This window comes from Gallinula chloropus (assembly GCF_964237585.1).
Source record: "Gallinula chloropus genome assembly, chromosome: 2".
Classification (NCBI taxonomy): Eukaryota; Metazoa; Chordata; class Aves; order Gruiformes; family Rallidae; genus Gallinula; species Gallinula chloropus.
In genome coordinates, this window is record NC_140086.1 from 158626604 (window position 1) to 158642758 (window position 16155).

At 48.7% G+C, this 16155-nt stretch overlaps 1 protein-coding gene across 1 annotated transcript in view; it reads left to right on the top strand.

Moving 5' to 3' along the window:
* The window catches only part of PLCD1 (phospholipase C delta 1), a gene marked incomplete at its 5' end in the record, with an annotated part of 47216 nt that extends 33063 nt beyond the window's left edge, over window positions 1-14153 (top strand). The window contains 7 exons of the mRNA XM_084280019.1: window positions 5646-5813; window positions 7814-7970; window positions 8247-8363; window positions 9918-10096; window positions 10629-10761; window positions 13503-13652; window positions 14020-14153. Coding sequence (XP_084136145.1) covers window positions 5646-5813; window positions 7814-7970; window positions 8247-8363; window positions 9918-10096; window positions 10629-10761; window positions 13503-13652; window positions 14020-14111 — 996 coding nt within the window. The 3' untranslated portion in view covers window positions 14112-14153. The remainder of the gene's footprint in view (window positions 1-5645; window positions 5814-7813; window positions 7971-8246; window positions 8364-9917; window positions 10097-10628; window positions 10762-13502; window positions 13653-14019) is intronic.
* Window positions 14154-16155: the final 2002 nt, after the last annotated feature.

Genomic DNA, 16155 nt, shown 5'->3' on the forward strand with positions numbered 1-16155 from the left:
AAAAAGGGTGGGATCTGTCACTGGGGAGAGGGCTGAGAGGCTGTAAATAAGAACAGATGAAGAATCGCTCTGGATTGTGTTAGCAGAGCAGTGTCAGTAATTAGAGGAAGATGGACACACTTTAGATTCATGCTAATGATTCATACCACAGCCCAGGGCAGGCATCTGATTTATTAGGCTCCGTTCAGGCACGGTGTTGGGCTGCACAGAGCATCTAAATGTCTCCCTTGAGCTGCTGTCTTTCGGTTCCAACGGTAAATTAAAGGCCTATAGGATGGAAAGCCAATCCCCCCCCAACCACCCAAAGCTCCAGGCAGTGCCAGAGGTGTAGGGAAGAGCTGTTCCAGGCTCTGCTGCTGATTGCTTGTTGCAGGCCCTTCTGCCCCATCCCTGACCTGCACAGGGGTCTGTCAGGGCCCCTTCCCCCGTCTCTGCATCCCAGCTAGAGATGCTGCAAAAGCCCAGCCCTGGAATGAGGCCAAAACAGCTGCCAACAGTGTGTGCATCCATTCAGCATATCAGGTATATCTGCAACCCCTCCAGCAATTTATTGCCAGGCTGCCTTGTTTACAGTGACAGTGACTTTGGCTTTAACAGACCTGCCTTGGCGGGAGACCCTTAGGACCATGAGCCCCCCAGTTGGGAGCCTCACTGCAGTGACAGGGGCCTCTGCCATCCTGTGCTGTCCCACCAGGCACATCCAGTGCTCTGACCAGTCCCCCCATTTAAGATCACTTTGAGCCATGCAGCTCAGGAACCATTCCCAGTGCAGCAGGGGCTATGCTATGCTCACCACAACTCATCTGAGGAGCAGGCTGGCTGGCATGCTCTGCCCTGAGCTCACAGCAAGGCAGGAAATGCCTCTAGATTTGAAGTCCAGACTGGGTTCAGTCACAGGTCCCTAAGTCAGCAGAGGGCCCTGGGAGCCATCTGCCTGGGAGGGTTGTTTTAGCATCATACACTCAGCAAGAATGTGCCTTCAGTTCCCTCTGCCTTATGCCTAAAGCCACAGCTATACCTTTCTCCATGTCTAGCCCAGCTGTGCCAACCTTGTCTGCAGTGTGTTGTCTTGGCTGAACTTGGGCTGAGTTTCCCTCAAGTCTCTCAAAACCTCCTTTGATAATGTGTTTCTTCCCCTTTTCTCTCTTTGTCCTCTGGTGCCAGTCCTTGTTAAACCCCACAACACTTCAGTTTACAACCAGGCTGAAAGACATATGTAGATGGAGATGTGATATCAGTTAGTGCATCTGGTCTGGACATCTTGTGACCATGAAAATGCTAATCCTCACAGGTTCTCAGAAATCTGGGGGGATGGATATCTTCATCTTGAGTGCAGGATGTAAGGTAGCAGTGCTCAGCCCCTGTATATCCATGGATGTGAGCATTTCACCTTGGGCTCCCTTGGAAAAGTAGTTAATATAACCAGGGGAGTTGGGGGTGTGGTCCACCTCCTCATGTTTGTGTAAATAGACAAGAAGCAGCACACCCTGGGAGTGTTCAGTTCTCTGTTGACTCTAAAGGAGGCACAGAAAGTTTGATGAATTCGGTCACGTTACAAATCTTCCACTCCCATGGAGATGAAAACTGGCAATCAGACATGGGCTTTTGGGATACTATCAGGGGCAAGAACCTTCCAGGTAGGATAAACATGTGTATGCACGTCTTTTAAAATTATAGAATCATAGAATCATAGAATCATAGAATGGTCTGGGTTGGAAAGGACCCCCAGGATCACAGAGTTCCAACCCCCTGCCACAGGCAGGGCCACCAACCTCCAGGCCTGGAGCTACATAAGGTTGCCCAGGGACCCATCCAACCTGGCCTTGAACACCTCCAGGGATGGGGCATCCACCACATCTCTGGGCAGCCCGTTCCAGCACCTCACCACTCTCTCTGTAAAGAACTTCCCCCTAATATCTAATCCAAACCTTCCCTCCTTTAGCTTCACTCCATCCCCCTTGTCCTGCCATTGTCTGCCCTTTTAAAGAGTTGATTCCCCTCCTGTTTCTCTGCTCCCTTCAGGGACTGGAAGGCAAAAAAAGAAGTCCTCTGCTGTTTACAGCTTTGCTCATTCTGATAAAACCAACAGTGGTTTTGTTGGTTGCTGTGTCCCACTTCACAGGCTCCCAAAATAAGCACAAAGCTGTCTGTCAGAACCAGTTCTTTAGTGGAGCTGAGCTTGTTCCAGCCTGCCCTAGGAAAGGTGGGAGAGCAGGGGAGCCATGCAGAACTGATGCAATATGATTTGCAGGGAGAAGTGAGGAAGGGAAAGAGTTGCATTTATTCTGGCAGGTTCTAAGTAGAATCCAGTGTCCTTGTAGGATTTCCCATTTTCTTAGGCTGTATTCATCCTTCGGCTTGCCACAGGCAGTTGGAATAGCTTTGTGGCCTACTTGGAGAATATTTATTGAGTGTTTCAGCTAATGCTTCTTCCTAAGACAAGGGATCTGCTCAACAGAGCTGAACTGATGAGCTGAGTGTCTTTTGCCTGGGGCTAGAAATACTTAATATCACATGAAGGGGAACTAAGAGCTTTGGAACAAATGCACGTGTGCTTGTGTGTATCAGCTTATTTCAAACCTTGTTAAAGCAGCTAAGTGCTCAAATTTTTGACTTTGCTTCCTTGCACCTATATTAAATAAAGGAAGATGATGTTTGAGACTGGCAGCTTCTGCAGAGAGGCTTCAGTGCAATGCTACAACAGAGCAGCACCTTCTGCAGGAAACCGAGGGGAAAGTGCTCTGTTTTGGGGTGAATCTCACCCCTCCTTGTGGACCAGTAAACTAATGCATCTCCTCTGGAGTTTGGTGGCACATGGACTGCTGTCCCTCATAGGCATCTGTACAGAGGGATGTTAAACCTCTCTGATGCAACAGGCCTCCAGAAGGGAGCCATTGTCTTAGATTTCAAGGCCAAAAGGGAACCACCATCATCTCCCTAAGGAGAGTCTTGTGTAACACAGTTTGGGCTGACCTGTGTCCCTGTGCCTGTGGGGAGCATCTGCAGCACATCCAAGGTTTCCCAGGGTCACCACAGTCTAGACAGGGTAGTGGCAGTGCTGAGGACCCACTGCTGGCAGCCTTGACATGGGCTGTGGTGAGGAGGCAAGGTGGAGGCTGTGTTGCTGGTGTTCCTCAGCTACCTAGGATGGGCTTGTGCCAGAAAGTACACCTCTCGTGCTGGATAGGCCGTCCTGAACTGGTCAAGCTGGAAAAGGGCTACTAGCCCTCTTGCAACCTGCCCTAAATACCTTATCCCCTCTTCTCTAGTGTTGAGCTGTGAGATGAAGTGATGAGGATGTTATAAAGCAGAGCCAGGTAATAATATTTTATTATAGCAGGATGCTATCTGCAGCCTGTGAGGGACAAGAGAGACTTCTCTGCTCCCCTCCCCACTGTTCACAGTGCAGTCCCTCCAGGCTTGTCAATTCAGAGTATTGACAGGAGTGTGGAAACTCACACAGAGCTGGATTTCACCTTCGACCAGTGGGTGTTGTGGAAAGACAGGGATGAGCTGGATGTTGAGGGCAGGAGGGTGGTTAGAGATGTGTGAACAGCAGACTGAAGTGAGACTCTGAAGATGAGCCAACTCATCTCCCAGCCATGGATGTGAAAGAAGCAGGTCACAGCTCTGCCTGGAAGAGGGCTGAGGGGCTGGGAGGATGGAGGGTGATCTGGGGATGGGGAGGAGGATACCGCTATGCCCCAACTGCTCCTTGGGGCCTTTATTCCCTGATGCATTCCTTCCAGCTGCCTTTCATGTAGCTTTTGAGTGACAGGGAGAGTGCTCCAGCGTAAACAGATCATTTGTGGTAGCTGGAGAAAAATGCTCTTGGCTGCTGCCTCTGGTGCTACTGTCAAATTCCTGCTCAAACCAAGCTTCATCCACAGCTTAGCTGGGTGGTGAGGAGCTGGGCTGGTCTCAGTAAAGATGTGATGCAATTTGCTTGCACCCACAAGGGGGGAACAGAGGTTTCTGAAAATGCCTGTGTTGCAGTATAAAATATCCTTGGTTTTCCACAGTCCTGTCATTTGAGAATGGACCTTTTCTGGGCTGGAAAGGGCGAATACACGGTGTCACTGAGAGGGGAGGAGATGTGCTGCACAGTGACAGGCTCTGTTTAATTCTGAGATTGCATTTTTCTGGAGTAACTAACACCCTCCAACGCCAGAACTACCAGACACATCCATGGGGCAGCAAATCTCCTACTGACTTCAGTGCAAGCTGCAGGATCTAGGGCTGCTGCAGGGCTGAAAGAACTGATTTTATAGCACAGTCTGCTCACTTGGAGATTGTATCTGGGCAGTCACCTTTCTCAGTACTGCTCCCTGCTGTCAGCATCGCTGCTGCCTTGTTTGGGTTGAGACTCAGTCCTCTCCAGGCTTCAGCCTTCCTCCTGCAGTCAGATCTTACACAAGAGACACGTCAGTAGTATGATGGTCTGCGAGCAGCCGTGTGCTGTCCATGTATTCCTTCAGCTGAGGTTGTGTGGGGGCTTTGGAAGAGGCTGGAGACAGAATCACAGAATCACAAGGTTGGAAAAGACCTTTAAGATCAAGTCCAACCAATCCTGTCCTATGCTAAACCATATCCCTAAGTAACTCATCTACCCGTCTGTTAAACACATCCAGGGTCAGTGACTCAACCCCCTCCCTGAGCAGCCTGTTCCAGGCCCTGACAACTCTTTCAGGGAAGAGCTTTTCCCTCACATCTGATCTGACCCTGCCCTGGTGCAGCTTGAGCCCATTTCCCCTTGTCCCATCTCCTGTCACCTGGCTGAAGAGACCATCGCCCACCTCTCTACACCCTCCTGTCAGGTCAGTTGTAGGTGGTGATGAGGTCTCCCCTCAGCCTCCTCTTCTCCAGGCTGAACACCCCCAGCTCCCTCAGCTGCTCCTCACATGACACAGCACAAGAAATGCACTCCTTGGATTAGCTCAGCAGGCAGCTGTGTTACGTTGGCACGTGCTGCTGGTTATTGTTAGGGCTATACCACAGAAGCAGCTGCAGGATGAGTTCGGAATTCAGAGGAGGAGGTATGTTTGGGAACGGTCTGGGAAGCTCTTCCTTAGGCTGTCAGCCCCCAAAGGTTTCACCTATAAGATCCCTTACATCTTATAAAATCCCATGTCTGCAATGCACGAGGCATCTGTCCAGAAATGAATGGACCTCTTTTCCCATTAAAATGTCCAGTGGAGCAGAGGGCTGCACCACTTCACCCCCACAGAGAGGGGCAGAAACAGTGCTGGGAATGGTTCCCATGAGCCCTGACCTCCAGGCTTGGCTTTGTTTGCTGGGCCACATTCAGTTTTGCAGAATTAGTCTGTTTTTATTGCCTCTGACAGCACAAGAGTTTAAGTAATGTAGTGGAGGGGCTGGACAATCTGTATCAGAGGGGAACCTGCGGGCTAACTGGGGTTTTCAAAGTTGTGGCTTGTGGTCTCAGAAAGTGGTTAGAGGTAGGGAAAGGACTCAGTTGATAATCAGACTTATTTTTGTATGTATCTATTGATAATAGCCAGTGATGCAACTCTAAAAGGCCCTGGCCCTGGTTGCAGCTGAGGAGCTGTTGTATCTTTGCTCCTTCTGGGCAGGCCAGAATCTTTTCTAATCACCAACTATTTTGTCCATTTTTCCTTGTGCAGCAACTGAAAGGGAAGATCCTTGTGAAAGGCAAGAAGCTGAGCAGGCAGGAGGACCCCACTGGAACAAATGGGAACAACAACCTAGAGGCTGAGGATGTCTCTGATGAAGATGAAGCAGCTGAAATTGAAGATGAATCTGTAAAAACTGAGATACAGCAGAAGGGGAAGGTAAGTAAAAGAATTAACTGAGTCCCAAATAGGGGCAGACCTGGGGAAGCAGAAGTGCACCTCTTCTATGAAGACAGGCTGAGAGAGATGGGCTTGTTCAACTTGGAGAAGGCTCTGGGGGGACCTTATAGCAGCCTTCCAGTCCCTGAAAGGTGCCTGTAAGAAAGCTGGGGAAGAACTGTTCACGAGGGCATGTAGTGGTAGGATGAGGGGTAACAGTTTAAACTAGAAAAGGGGGGATTTAGGTTGGATAGTAGGAAAAAGTTCTTTACTCTGAGAGTGGTAGACCACTGGAATGGGCTTCCTAGAGAGGCAGTGGAGGCCTCTCCATCCCTGGAGATACTCAAGGTCAGTCTTTATGGGGCTCTGAGCAACTTGATCTAGTGAAGATGTCCCTGCTCACTGCAGGGGGGTTGGACTAGATGACCTCTGAAGGCCCCTTCCAACCTAATGCATTCTATGATTCTATAAAACTAGAATTTTGCCTGTTGCAGAAGGCTCTGAAGTCCTGCATCAGGAAATCCCATCTTCTTAGCCTGCCCCACGACTTATGCTGGGGAACCACTTTCTAGGTAGGTTTTGTACCATATCTAAAAAACTCCAAAACAAATGAAAAGCAATTGAAATACACTTGTAATGTGATCCCAGCTGAGACAGATGTCAGTGTGCTTTCAGTTGCTCTTGTGGAGATTTGTAAGGGTAAACCGTTGAAATCGATGGAGCGAAGGATCCGGGTCCTTGCTCAGCTCAGTGATCTCTGTCCCAAGCACAAACAGATCTTGCAGAGCCAGCCAGGCATGAACGTTGCTTTTTCCTTAAAATGCAGCTGGAAGCCCCCACAGCTGGGACAGACCATGTAGCCCTTCAGGAAGCAGTGCAAGGACACGTGTTAAGTCTATCTTTGTCTCGTTTCCAGAAACCTATTTGTCATGGGACCATCATGACTTTGTTTATTACCAGAGACTGGTGCTTTTCTAGCCACATTTTGGGACATACCTGCACCCTCACTGGCCGTGTTTTTCTGACCCCCAAAGCAATTGGGGTAACTGTTTGTGGGAGGAAAAGGCTGGCCTTCACACCAGTGTTTTGCTCCCTTGTGTGAGGACATCCATTTTTCCAGACTGCAGGTCTGAAGTTGATATATCTTATGGACCAGGTTCATAGATTATATAAATAGATTCAGTCCCACTGAGGGTTTTATTTCTTTCTCCAAATTGCAGTCAATAATATGTATAATTTTGAAATTTGACCTCTTCTTGCTTCTGATGGGAGCTGGTGGCTCTCACTTCAACTATGAATGTGTCTGTGAAGTAGGAGAATTCAAGCACTGTAAGAACTTACTAGTTCAAGAAATAAAAAGCCCCCAAAAAAGGCCAGAATATCCTTCCCCTGATTTCCAGGTTTGTGTGCTTGGGACCAGGACAGTATGGAAAACTCATTGCTAAGGGTCAGTTGTAAAGTTTAGCAACTGGAGGCAGCAACTGGTGCTGAAACACAAGTGACCGTGCAGAAAGCAGCAGAAAAGGTATCCCACCAACAAAGAGGGAATCTGTCTGGAGGATGTCATGCAACAAAGTGCTGGGACAGCAAAGCATCTCTTGTGTGAAATCCTCTCTTAGCTCAGCAATACAGGCTGACTGGGTGGTTGCTATGTTTGTAGCCCTAATGACTGGAATACATGTTCATATAATGACGTGCAAATAAATGGAGGAAGAGGGATAGCCCAGGTAGAATATTCTTAGCAGTCAGTGATATCATTGGAGAGGCCAGGATGGGATGAGAGGGCACTGATGCTCTGAGAGGAAAGCATAGCACTCTGTGACAGGCAAGGGACATGGCAAGGGCACTCTGCCCCCTTTCCACCCTCTCTTTGCATCAGGGTGTCACTGAGTGTTGATATTGTGCATCCTTTTCATGTGACGATGGTGGGCAGGGAGCCTAGACAAGACAAGTATGACTGCAGAAACTTCCCCACAAACTTCTTGCTTTCCTGCTTTTAGAGTGACACCTTGAAGTTGGCCAAGGAGCTGTCAGACACAGTTGTCTACTGCAAGAGTGTCCATTTCAATGGCTTTGAGGACCCCAGCCACCCCCGGGCTTTCTACGAGATGTCATCGTTCACAGAGAGCAAAGCTCTGAAACTAGCCCAGGAGTCTGGTATGTATCTTCTGCCTGTCCCCCATAAAGAGACAGCTAGTGGGGGTTAAGGACAGGGAAAAGGCATCCTGAAAGATGTGGGTTATGATCTCCTTGGCCATGCAGAAGCAGAAGTAACTTAGTATCGTGAAGGCTGTTACCAAGAAGGGCCTTTTATACAGGTTGTTCGGCCAGACTTGCTACAAGAAGGAGCAATATATACAGCAGCATCAAGGGGAGATAAAAGTAGCCTCCATTGATGAAAGTTTCACTTTCTTCACGTTTTCTTTTCTGCAGGAAACAGTTTTATTCATCACAACATCAGGCACTTGAGCCGAATCTACCCCGCAGGCTGGAGGACAGATTCTTCCAACTACAACCCCATCGACTTGTGGAACGTCGGCTGCCAGATTGGTGGGTGCAACTGGGAGGCCAGGGGGGGACAACCTGGCTGGGTCACCCTTGACCTGGCTATGGGGGGGCTTCAGCTGAGCTAGATATGTGATCTCAAGCCATTTGCAGTGAGAGGGGCTCAGGGGTCACTGGGAGAGATCAGCTCTTCAGGAAATGCTCGGTGACTTTTCATAGATCATTTTCTGGCTCACCTTAAAAACATTATGAGAGCCTTTCCTGCAGGTTAATTTACACATCCCTCCAATTTCACTGGAAGCAGAGTTGCTGAGATTTAACAAAGGAGGAGGGAATGATGTTGGCTGGTGGAGATGTCCCAGTTGAGCCTATGTGGCTCAGCCAAACAGGAGAAGCTGCAGATGAAGGGTGGGCTCCCTGGGCCCCAGCTGAGTGAACCTTCATGGGCTGCATGTGCCTGGCAACATAGGAACTCGCTTGGTACTGCAGCCACTGTGGGGGCCACAAGTCCCACCCATTGTTGTGTCTCCCCAGCATTAAGCTTGGCCTCAGGGGAATCCCTGTGAGGAAACATCAGGTCCCTTGGGGTACACTAAGGCAGACCTGTATGCTTTATCTGACCTGAATTCAGTACTTGGGCACCCAAAATAAGGTGGGGTTTTCTTCAGAAGCCCTGAGTTCTGGTATCTCCCAGTAAAACCAGTATGCTGCAGTTATTGAAGTCCTGTTTGCAGGTGGAAAAACAAGGGAGTGCCTTAAAATGCCTTTGGCCATCGAATTTTACAGGGTATGTAGGACCCAGGAACAGGATAAGTTGCACTCTCTCCTAGAGCTGTCTTAGAAGTTGCTGAAGAAGTTAGCATTACCCTTGAGAAAGCAGTGGAGTACTGGGGGTGTCCATGTGAGGTCCCTGTGTGGTATTAGTGAGACTGTTTAAAAAGACAGTGACAAATTGGAAAGAATACAAGAAATCTGCCTAGCATGGGGACACCAGTGAGGCTTGATCTGTTTTGGGCAGGGGACAATGAAGAGGTGGCTTGATCACAGCTTCTGTATTCTTGCACAAGGTGTTCAGACAGTGAGGACCTCTCTAGTCTAACCAACAAAGGCATCAACAGCCCTCAGGATGGCAAATGGAAACAGGTGTATCTGGGCTGGAAGGGAGGCTTTATTAGGAGGCTAAGTAGCCAGAAAAACAGCCTGAGAAGGATTTGCTGGCTTCACTGCAGGAGGGAACTCCTTCAGCATAGAAATGAATAGCTTTATCTAAAAGATGCAGTTGCCCAACCAGGTGACAGAAATTCAATGCAGGACATTTTTTGACCCTGTGGCAGGCAGGAGGACAACTGAGATGGTTATAACATCCATGGCTCCTCTTGTCTCTGCCATCTCTGAATGCAAGAAATCCCCAGGGCGAGCAGACTTTGGGGATCAGAGTTTATTGCTGCTCTTTGAAGCTTGGAAAAGTTGGTATTTATGTCCATGAAGTGTAATTTCATGTGGACAGAATTAGAAATAAAAATAAAAATATTACAAATTTCTAAAGCCAATCCCATTGATTTATCTGAAAGTGACTGAATTGCTTTCTTTATGTTGCAGTTGCTCTAAATTTCCAGACAGCAGGCACAGAAATGGATGTCTACCAGGGTCGGTTCCAGGACAATGGGTTTTCTGGGTATGTCTTAAAGCCGGAATTCCTCCGGGATGAGCAAACCAAATTCAATCCAAAATCCATCACAGAAGGAACATGGGGGACAAAGAAGAAACTTCAGCTTAAAGTAAGAATAGAAGTCGGAAAATGCCTCAGTAGCATCTACATTCGGGGGGGGGGTGTAGGTTGTACCTTCTCCTTCTCCTGGTCCCACCTGGCCAAGGTTATCCCAACCTTGCTTATTGCCCACTGCTGGGGTCTCTGCTTCAGTCCTGCATGGGCTCTCATCCTCCAAGAACTTCCATTTTTAATGTTCAACAGTCACAGAGGTTAATGACAATATTCACTGTTGTTGCAAGAACATACAGGCAGACACACGGTCAACAGTCACCACTGTTGTTTCTGAGTATCATTTAATCAATGTGGGGACAGTTAGAAAAGTTCCCTGCCCCCTAGCCAGCTGGCTGGGCTGGAGGAACATTCATAAGGTGCTTTGGCTCATGACAACTTCCTCTGAAGGATGTCACAGTGCTTGCTTGGAAAGACCAGCATCAGCTTGTCACAACAGGTCCTGCACTCCTGGAGAAGAAGAGGGACGTTCACCAGGGAGCACCCCCCTCCTAACAATGTCCTGACCTCTTCCTCTGTTTCCTCCACAGATCATCTCTGGTCAGCAGCTGCCCAAGGTGAACAAAAGCAAGAACTCCATTGTTGATCCTAAGGTAACAGTAGAGATCCACGGTGTCCAACAGGATAACAACAAGAAGCAGACCAAAGTCGTTGAAAACAATGGTAAGGGAGTGTCATCCATGCTGTGCTCCCCTGGGGCAGTAACCCTGTGGTTTCATCTAGCAGAGTGTTCCTTGCTAAGACTGCTGCCCTGTGGCCAGACCTGCCCCTGTGCACCCACTCCTGCCCTGCTAACCAGACACATGAGATGCTGCTGTCCTGCTTCAGTGCAGGGACCCTGGTCAAAGACTGTTGGTGGCATGAACTAGCTCCACAGACTCATGTCCCTACAGAGAATTAATTCCATGTGTTCTTTCCTCCTTTGCCTCTCTAAGATATTCAGAGATAGAAATTCCCTGTGAAACATCAGCTGTATGAGTTGCTTTGAGGTTGGCTGCCAAATCTGCAGAGGTAAAGGTTTGGAAGTGCTCTTTACCTCCATGCAGTTGGACTTGACCTGGGATGCACAGGTCCCCACCAACATCTTCCTAGAGAAGGCTTCTTGTGAGGCTGATTTTATCCTGAAAGTGTCACAGCTTCAGAAGAGAGGGACTTTGGAGCTGACTGTTCCAGCCCCTGCCCAAAGCAAGACCAACCTCCAAGTTAACTCAAGTTGCTCAGAGGAACTTTGAATATCTTGAAACACAGAGATTCCCCAGGCACTCTGGGCTCTCTCAAGTGATCCAGTCTTTGACTGACTCCATGATAAAATAAGATATCCCTATTCTTAGCCAGAAATCCTCTCGTTGCAGTTGGTGCCCATTATGCATCGTGCTCTTACTGGGCACCTATAAGAACAGGCTGGTTGTATTCACTCTGTAAGAAGGTAGTGAAAGATGGCAATAATAACCCCCTTAGCCTTCTCCAGGCTGAACAGCTTGACCTCTCAGCCTCTTCTTATCCATAATCTAACACGTAATCTGTGCAACAGGAGAATGCTTCCTGTAGCTCAGAGCTTCCTCACAAGGTAGGGACACTGCATCTGTTCATCTTCTCAGCCAGAATGGCCCTGGTGCTAAATTAATGCACGTCACAGTGATGTTACAGGTGAGGGATGAAAGCTGTAAGCCCCTAGCTCCAAAGAGCAGGGCTCCAGCCTTACCCAGCATCAACTTTAGAAGTCCCACAGATGCTTCAACCTTCTCGTGGACCATCTCTCACCAGTCAAACATGGCTGTGATTTCTCTCCTTGCAGTGAGGGTCTGAATATTGTGGCCTCCTGACTTTGCAGAGGGTGGGTTCAGCCCTGTCTCCTGTGGGAGTAATAAGGCAGTAGCAGCCTGAGAAATCAGTCCTCACCCTCCCACTGACAAACACACAGGTACACATGCACACACTCACTGCTTTCTGTGTGGAGTAAGAGCCAAGTGCTAGAAAGCCAGTACATATTTTCCTCCCTGCTAACAACATTTCCCTTTTCCTCTTTCCTGTTTGAGTAAATCTGGCCTGGCTCCTAAAGCTCATGGCCATTTCCTCCACCTACAATGACTTTTAGAATGTCTTGAGTGAAAGCTGTGTAGGGAATGTTTCAGACCTGCCAGGCTTGTTCCTCAGGGCTGCTCAGCATTCCTGGATCCACAGCCAGCCCTTGGCCGGATGGAGAGATACTGGAACCATGCTGGAGCCACGCTGGAGGGATGTTGGAGGGAGTGTTGCCCAATGAAAAGTGAATCAAACCATAAAAATACCAGTTTTGGAAAGGGGGAGCTGCAGAGGGTTGCATTTCATGGACTGAGGTTTCAGATATGACACCATGCTTCGGCAGCTCACCTGGTTTGATGCTGGTGGGACTGAAGCAGGGGCTGTGGACACAGATGTACCTCAGTGGTGCAGCCAGGGAGCTTGAGAGGCTGTGGGAACCCACTACCTCTAAGCATCTCACCTGCAGCTCTAACCATCTCTGAGATGGGTTGAAAATTCCCTGTAAATACCTGTACAGTGAAACCTACCAACCTAGGGCAAATGACCTTCCCTCAGCTTTCATGATCTCTGCTCCCATGGCAGCAAGGTTTCAAACAGGATGTCCTCTCCTCTTGTTTGTTTCTGGGGAGTGGTATATTGAAACTGCAGAGAACACCCACCAGGACCTGGAGAGAGAGCTCCAAGCTTGCTCTTCATCTCTCAGCTGATGTGACAGTCACAGTTTTGTTTGCTTTGTGTGTCTGGATCACGAGATCCTTATCCGTAACAGAAGTGGGGCCAGGCTGGCTGTCTCAGGCACTGCCCTTACACAAGGAGACATAAATCATTTTGTCCACAGATTTGATGATGCTTTTTGTACTCAGACACTGCTCATTAATGTTTCTTGAAGACAGGGAAACTGAGGCATGGGGTGGTGACAGGTGGGGGTACCTCAAGCACTCAGGCTTAAGGCCCCAGAAGGCTGTCACAGCACAAAGGCACAGCTTCCTCTCTGGCTTAGGGCTGTGAAAACTTGCAGCTAGTCCAGCAGCAATGAAAGACACCCATGGATCAGCCAGTGAGAGCTTGTGGAGCAAAGCTGAGTTCAGCTCCCTCCTCCTCGCTGCCGGCTGGGAGTGTGGTGCAGCAGCCTAAGCTGAAAGGTTTGTTAATACCAGGCAGGAAGTCAGTGTCAGAACTGGGAACAATGGTCTCAGCACCTCCCAATGGCCTGGGTCAGATTAGGGTGGCAGTCAGGCAGTGTCTCCATCCATTTGCAAGCATTTCTGCCCTCCATCCTTATCCACCGACATCTCTGGCATCTGTCTTTGCTTTTGAGCATCTCTCACTTTATTCCTTGCCTGTGAGCAGCTCTGACCTCCATCCTTGTCTGTTTTCCTTAGGCTTTAACCCCAAGTGGCAAGAAGAGTTTACATTTGAGATAGCCATCCCTGCACTTGCCCTGGTCCGGTTTGTGGTGGAAGACTTTGACATGTCGACCAAGAACGACTTCATCGGGCAGTACACCCTTCCCTTCACCAGTCTCAAGCAAGGTAAGGCCCTTCTTTCTCCCTGTTCCTCACAACTACTGAGCCCTCTGGGAAGCCTCTAGATGAGTGTCCTTTTGTACTAGCTAAGAGGTCCAGATCTATCACAGGTCCTCTCTCTAGGGTATGGGCAAGCGTATTGTGCAGCTCTCAGCACTGTCTCTGGGGGAGGGATCCCCTGGTCACCAGTGGCACTGGGCATGTTACATTACCAATGCCCACAGCCACACCTCTCAGATCTAGCTGTTCTGTGGGGTACTGGGACCATAATGCTCTGAGACAGGGAGATGCTGCTGCAGGGTCTTTGCAAATGTTAGCAAGTACTTTTCCAACCAGACTGAAGACCACTTTCCATCTGTGTTTCTGCTTCCAGGTTACCGCCACATCCATCTCCTGACCAAGAATGGAGACCCACACTCCTCCTCCACCCTCTTTGTGTACATCAAGATCCAGGACTGTGATTAGCAGCTCAGCTCTTTCAGGGCACAGTGAACCTCAATACAGACCTAGAAAGAATTCAGCATGCAAAGTCTGTCAGTGTCAGGGTCCTACCAAATCCCCAGTGCCTTCTCTGGAGCAGAACACAGTGCCCCATAGGACCCCTGATAGCCATCGACCTTCTCCCTTCTGCGTGCTGGAACCATCCTAATGCTGCTGTTGAGATTAACCCTTTTGTACCTGTATGACCAATCCAGCTGTGGTTTTTAATTCACTTTTATTTAGTGTGATTTTTTTATTTCTGCTTTTAGAGAGAGGATAGGGACTCCTTTTTAGTGAAGTACAGCTCCTGGGTTGGGCTCGGTCAGACATCTGGACCAAAACACTCAACATCTGCAAGCAAAAATAATCCACCCCACCACTGAAATCAGTGGCTGGGTGCCAGGTGACTTCTCACAACTTCAGATGTCAGCCATCTGTCACCGTATGAAGTCTGAAACTGGGACAGGATTCCCCTCTTGACCTGTTACACATTGACAAAGCAAGCTGCACTACAGAAAGGCCCGTGTTCCATAACTCTCTTTTGTGTCATCATAAAAAATAGATGAACACTGCTCTGCCCCTTCTGCCTGGCTCTCAGCCAGGTCACTTTGCATTCAAAGCCCAGCTCTCACCCTGCAAAGGAGAAAGAACCTGCTGCATGGCAGATTTCCCTCCAACCCAGAGTGAAACCTGCTCGCAGGGACCCACCTCAGAGAACGCCTGTTGCTGGTGACAATGGAAATGGGCTCAACTGACAGGAGGGCTGTTCTAATGCAGGAAAACTTTCTTTGCTTGTTTTTAATGGAAAAATCAACGGTTTTTAGCATGGGGGAGGCAGCTGTAAAGGTCAGCCTGGCCTCAGTTGCACCATAGAGGTAACCTGGCACACACAGACAAAAGCGTTCTGAGCAGCAACGCTGTATTTATGGCAGAAGGTGATTTGTTTCTTCAACTACAGAGTTAAGGGAACATAGTTGAAATAAAATAATATATATTTTGAAGTTCTGACTGTGTTACTAACAATATGTTAAGAGTATTAAAGGTTAAAAAAAATAATCTGGAAAAGTCCAATTAGTTGTCAGTATTTACTTCTTCATCTTACTTGAATGCAACACACGTGAATTTGGAGATAGGCTGGCTTCATTTCTTAAAGCCATCAGTCTTCCTGGGGTTGTGGTGTCTGGCTGTGGAGAGGATGGGCTGCTACCAAAGAGGTTAATGACCTTTTAAAAAAATTCCAGTTCACTCATTCCTCCTCACCCCAACCTATTTTTATGTCCAGAATAGCCTGGATTTAGTGATTCTTTGACCCACAGCAAAACTGGGTTTCATTTAGTCCTACCTGGAGTTTGTTATGCTGCAGTAATCCTTGCTGGACACATTGATTCTTCCTCTTCACTACAGTATTGTGTGATGTTGTAAAACGTTGCCAGATTAAATGTGAATTGTATCAACCACCCAAAGGCTCCCATTGAATTAATTACCCATGGCTGAAAGAGTTCAAGAGCAGCAGAGGCCACTGAGGCAGTAGGAGCTGTCCTGCAGCAACGTGGGCTCTCTCTCAGCTCACCTTTGGGGTGGGACATGTTGTATCAAGGGATGCTTTTGAAAGCCAAAGCTGGAGCATCCTTGTTTGCAACTCAGGGACACCCTGAGTTTGGTCCCTGCTCCCAGGATGTTCTGAGCATGTTGTTGTAAGGAGCCACGAGATACAAACTGTGAGGGAAGGATGCCCAGGACTGCCCTGTACTGCTCTGGGAGCTTGTACCATGCAGCCTGAGATGGGGCAGTCAGGGGCATTCCTGCCCCTCTCTGGTGTCAGCACCAGCTCTGATGGGACAAGTCAGATCAGCCTGCTGAGTTGGCCAAGAAGAAATCATTCATGGTCTTTGGTGCTGCAGGACTAGATTTCAGTTGGATTATCAAGTTAAACTGGCCCTCACCTGCCTGCTGTGGGCAGCACTAGAGGAGTGGGGGACAGGGAAGGGGAGACATGTTGGGGCAAGACCACACTATCCAGGTTCAGGGT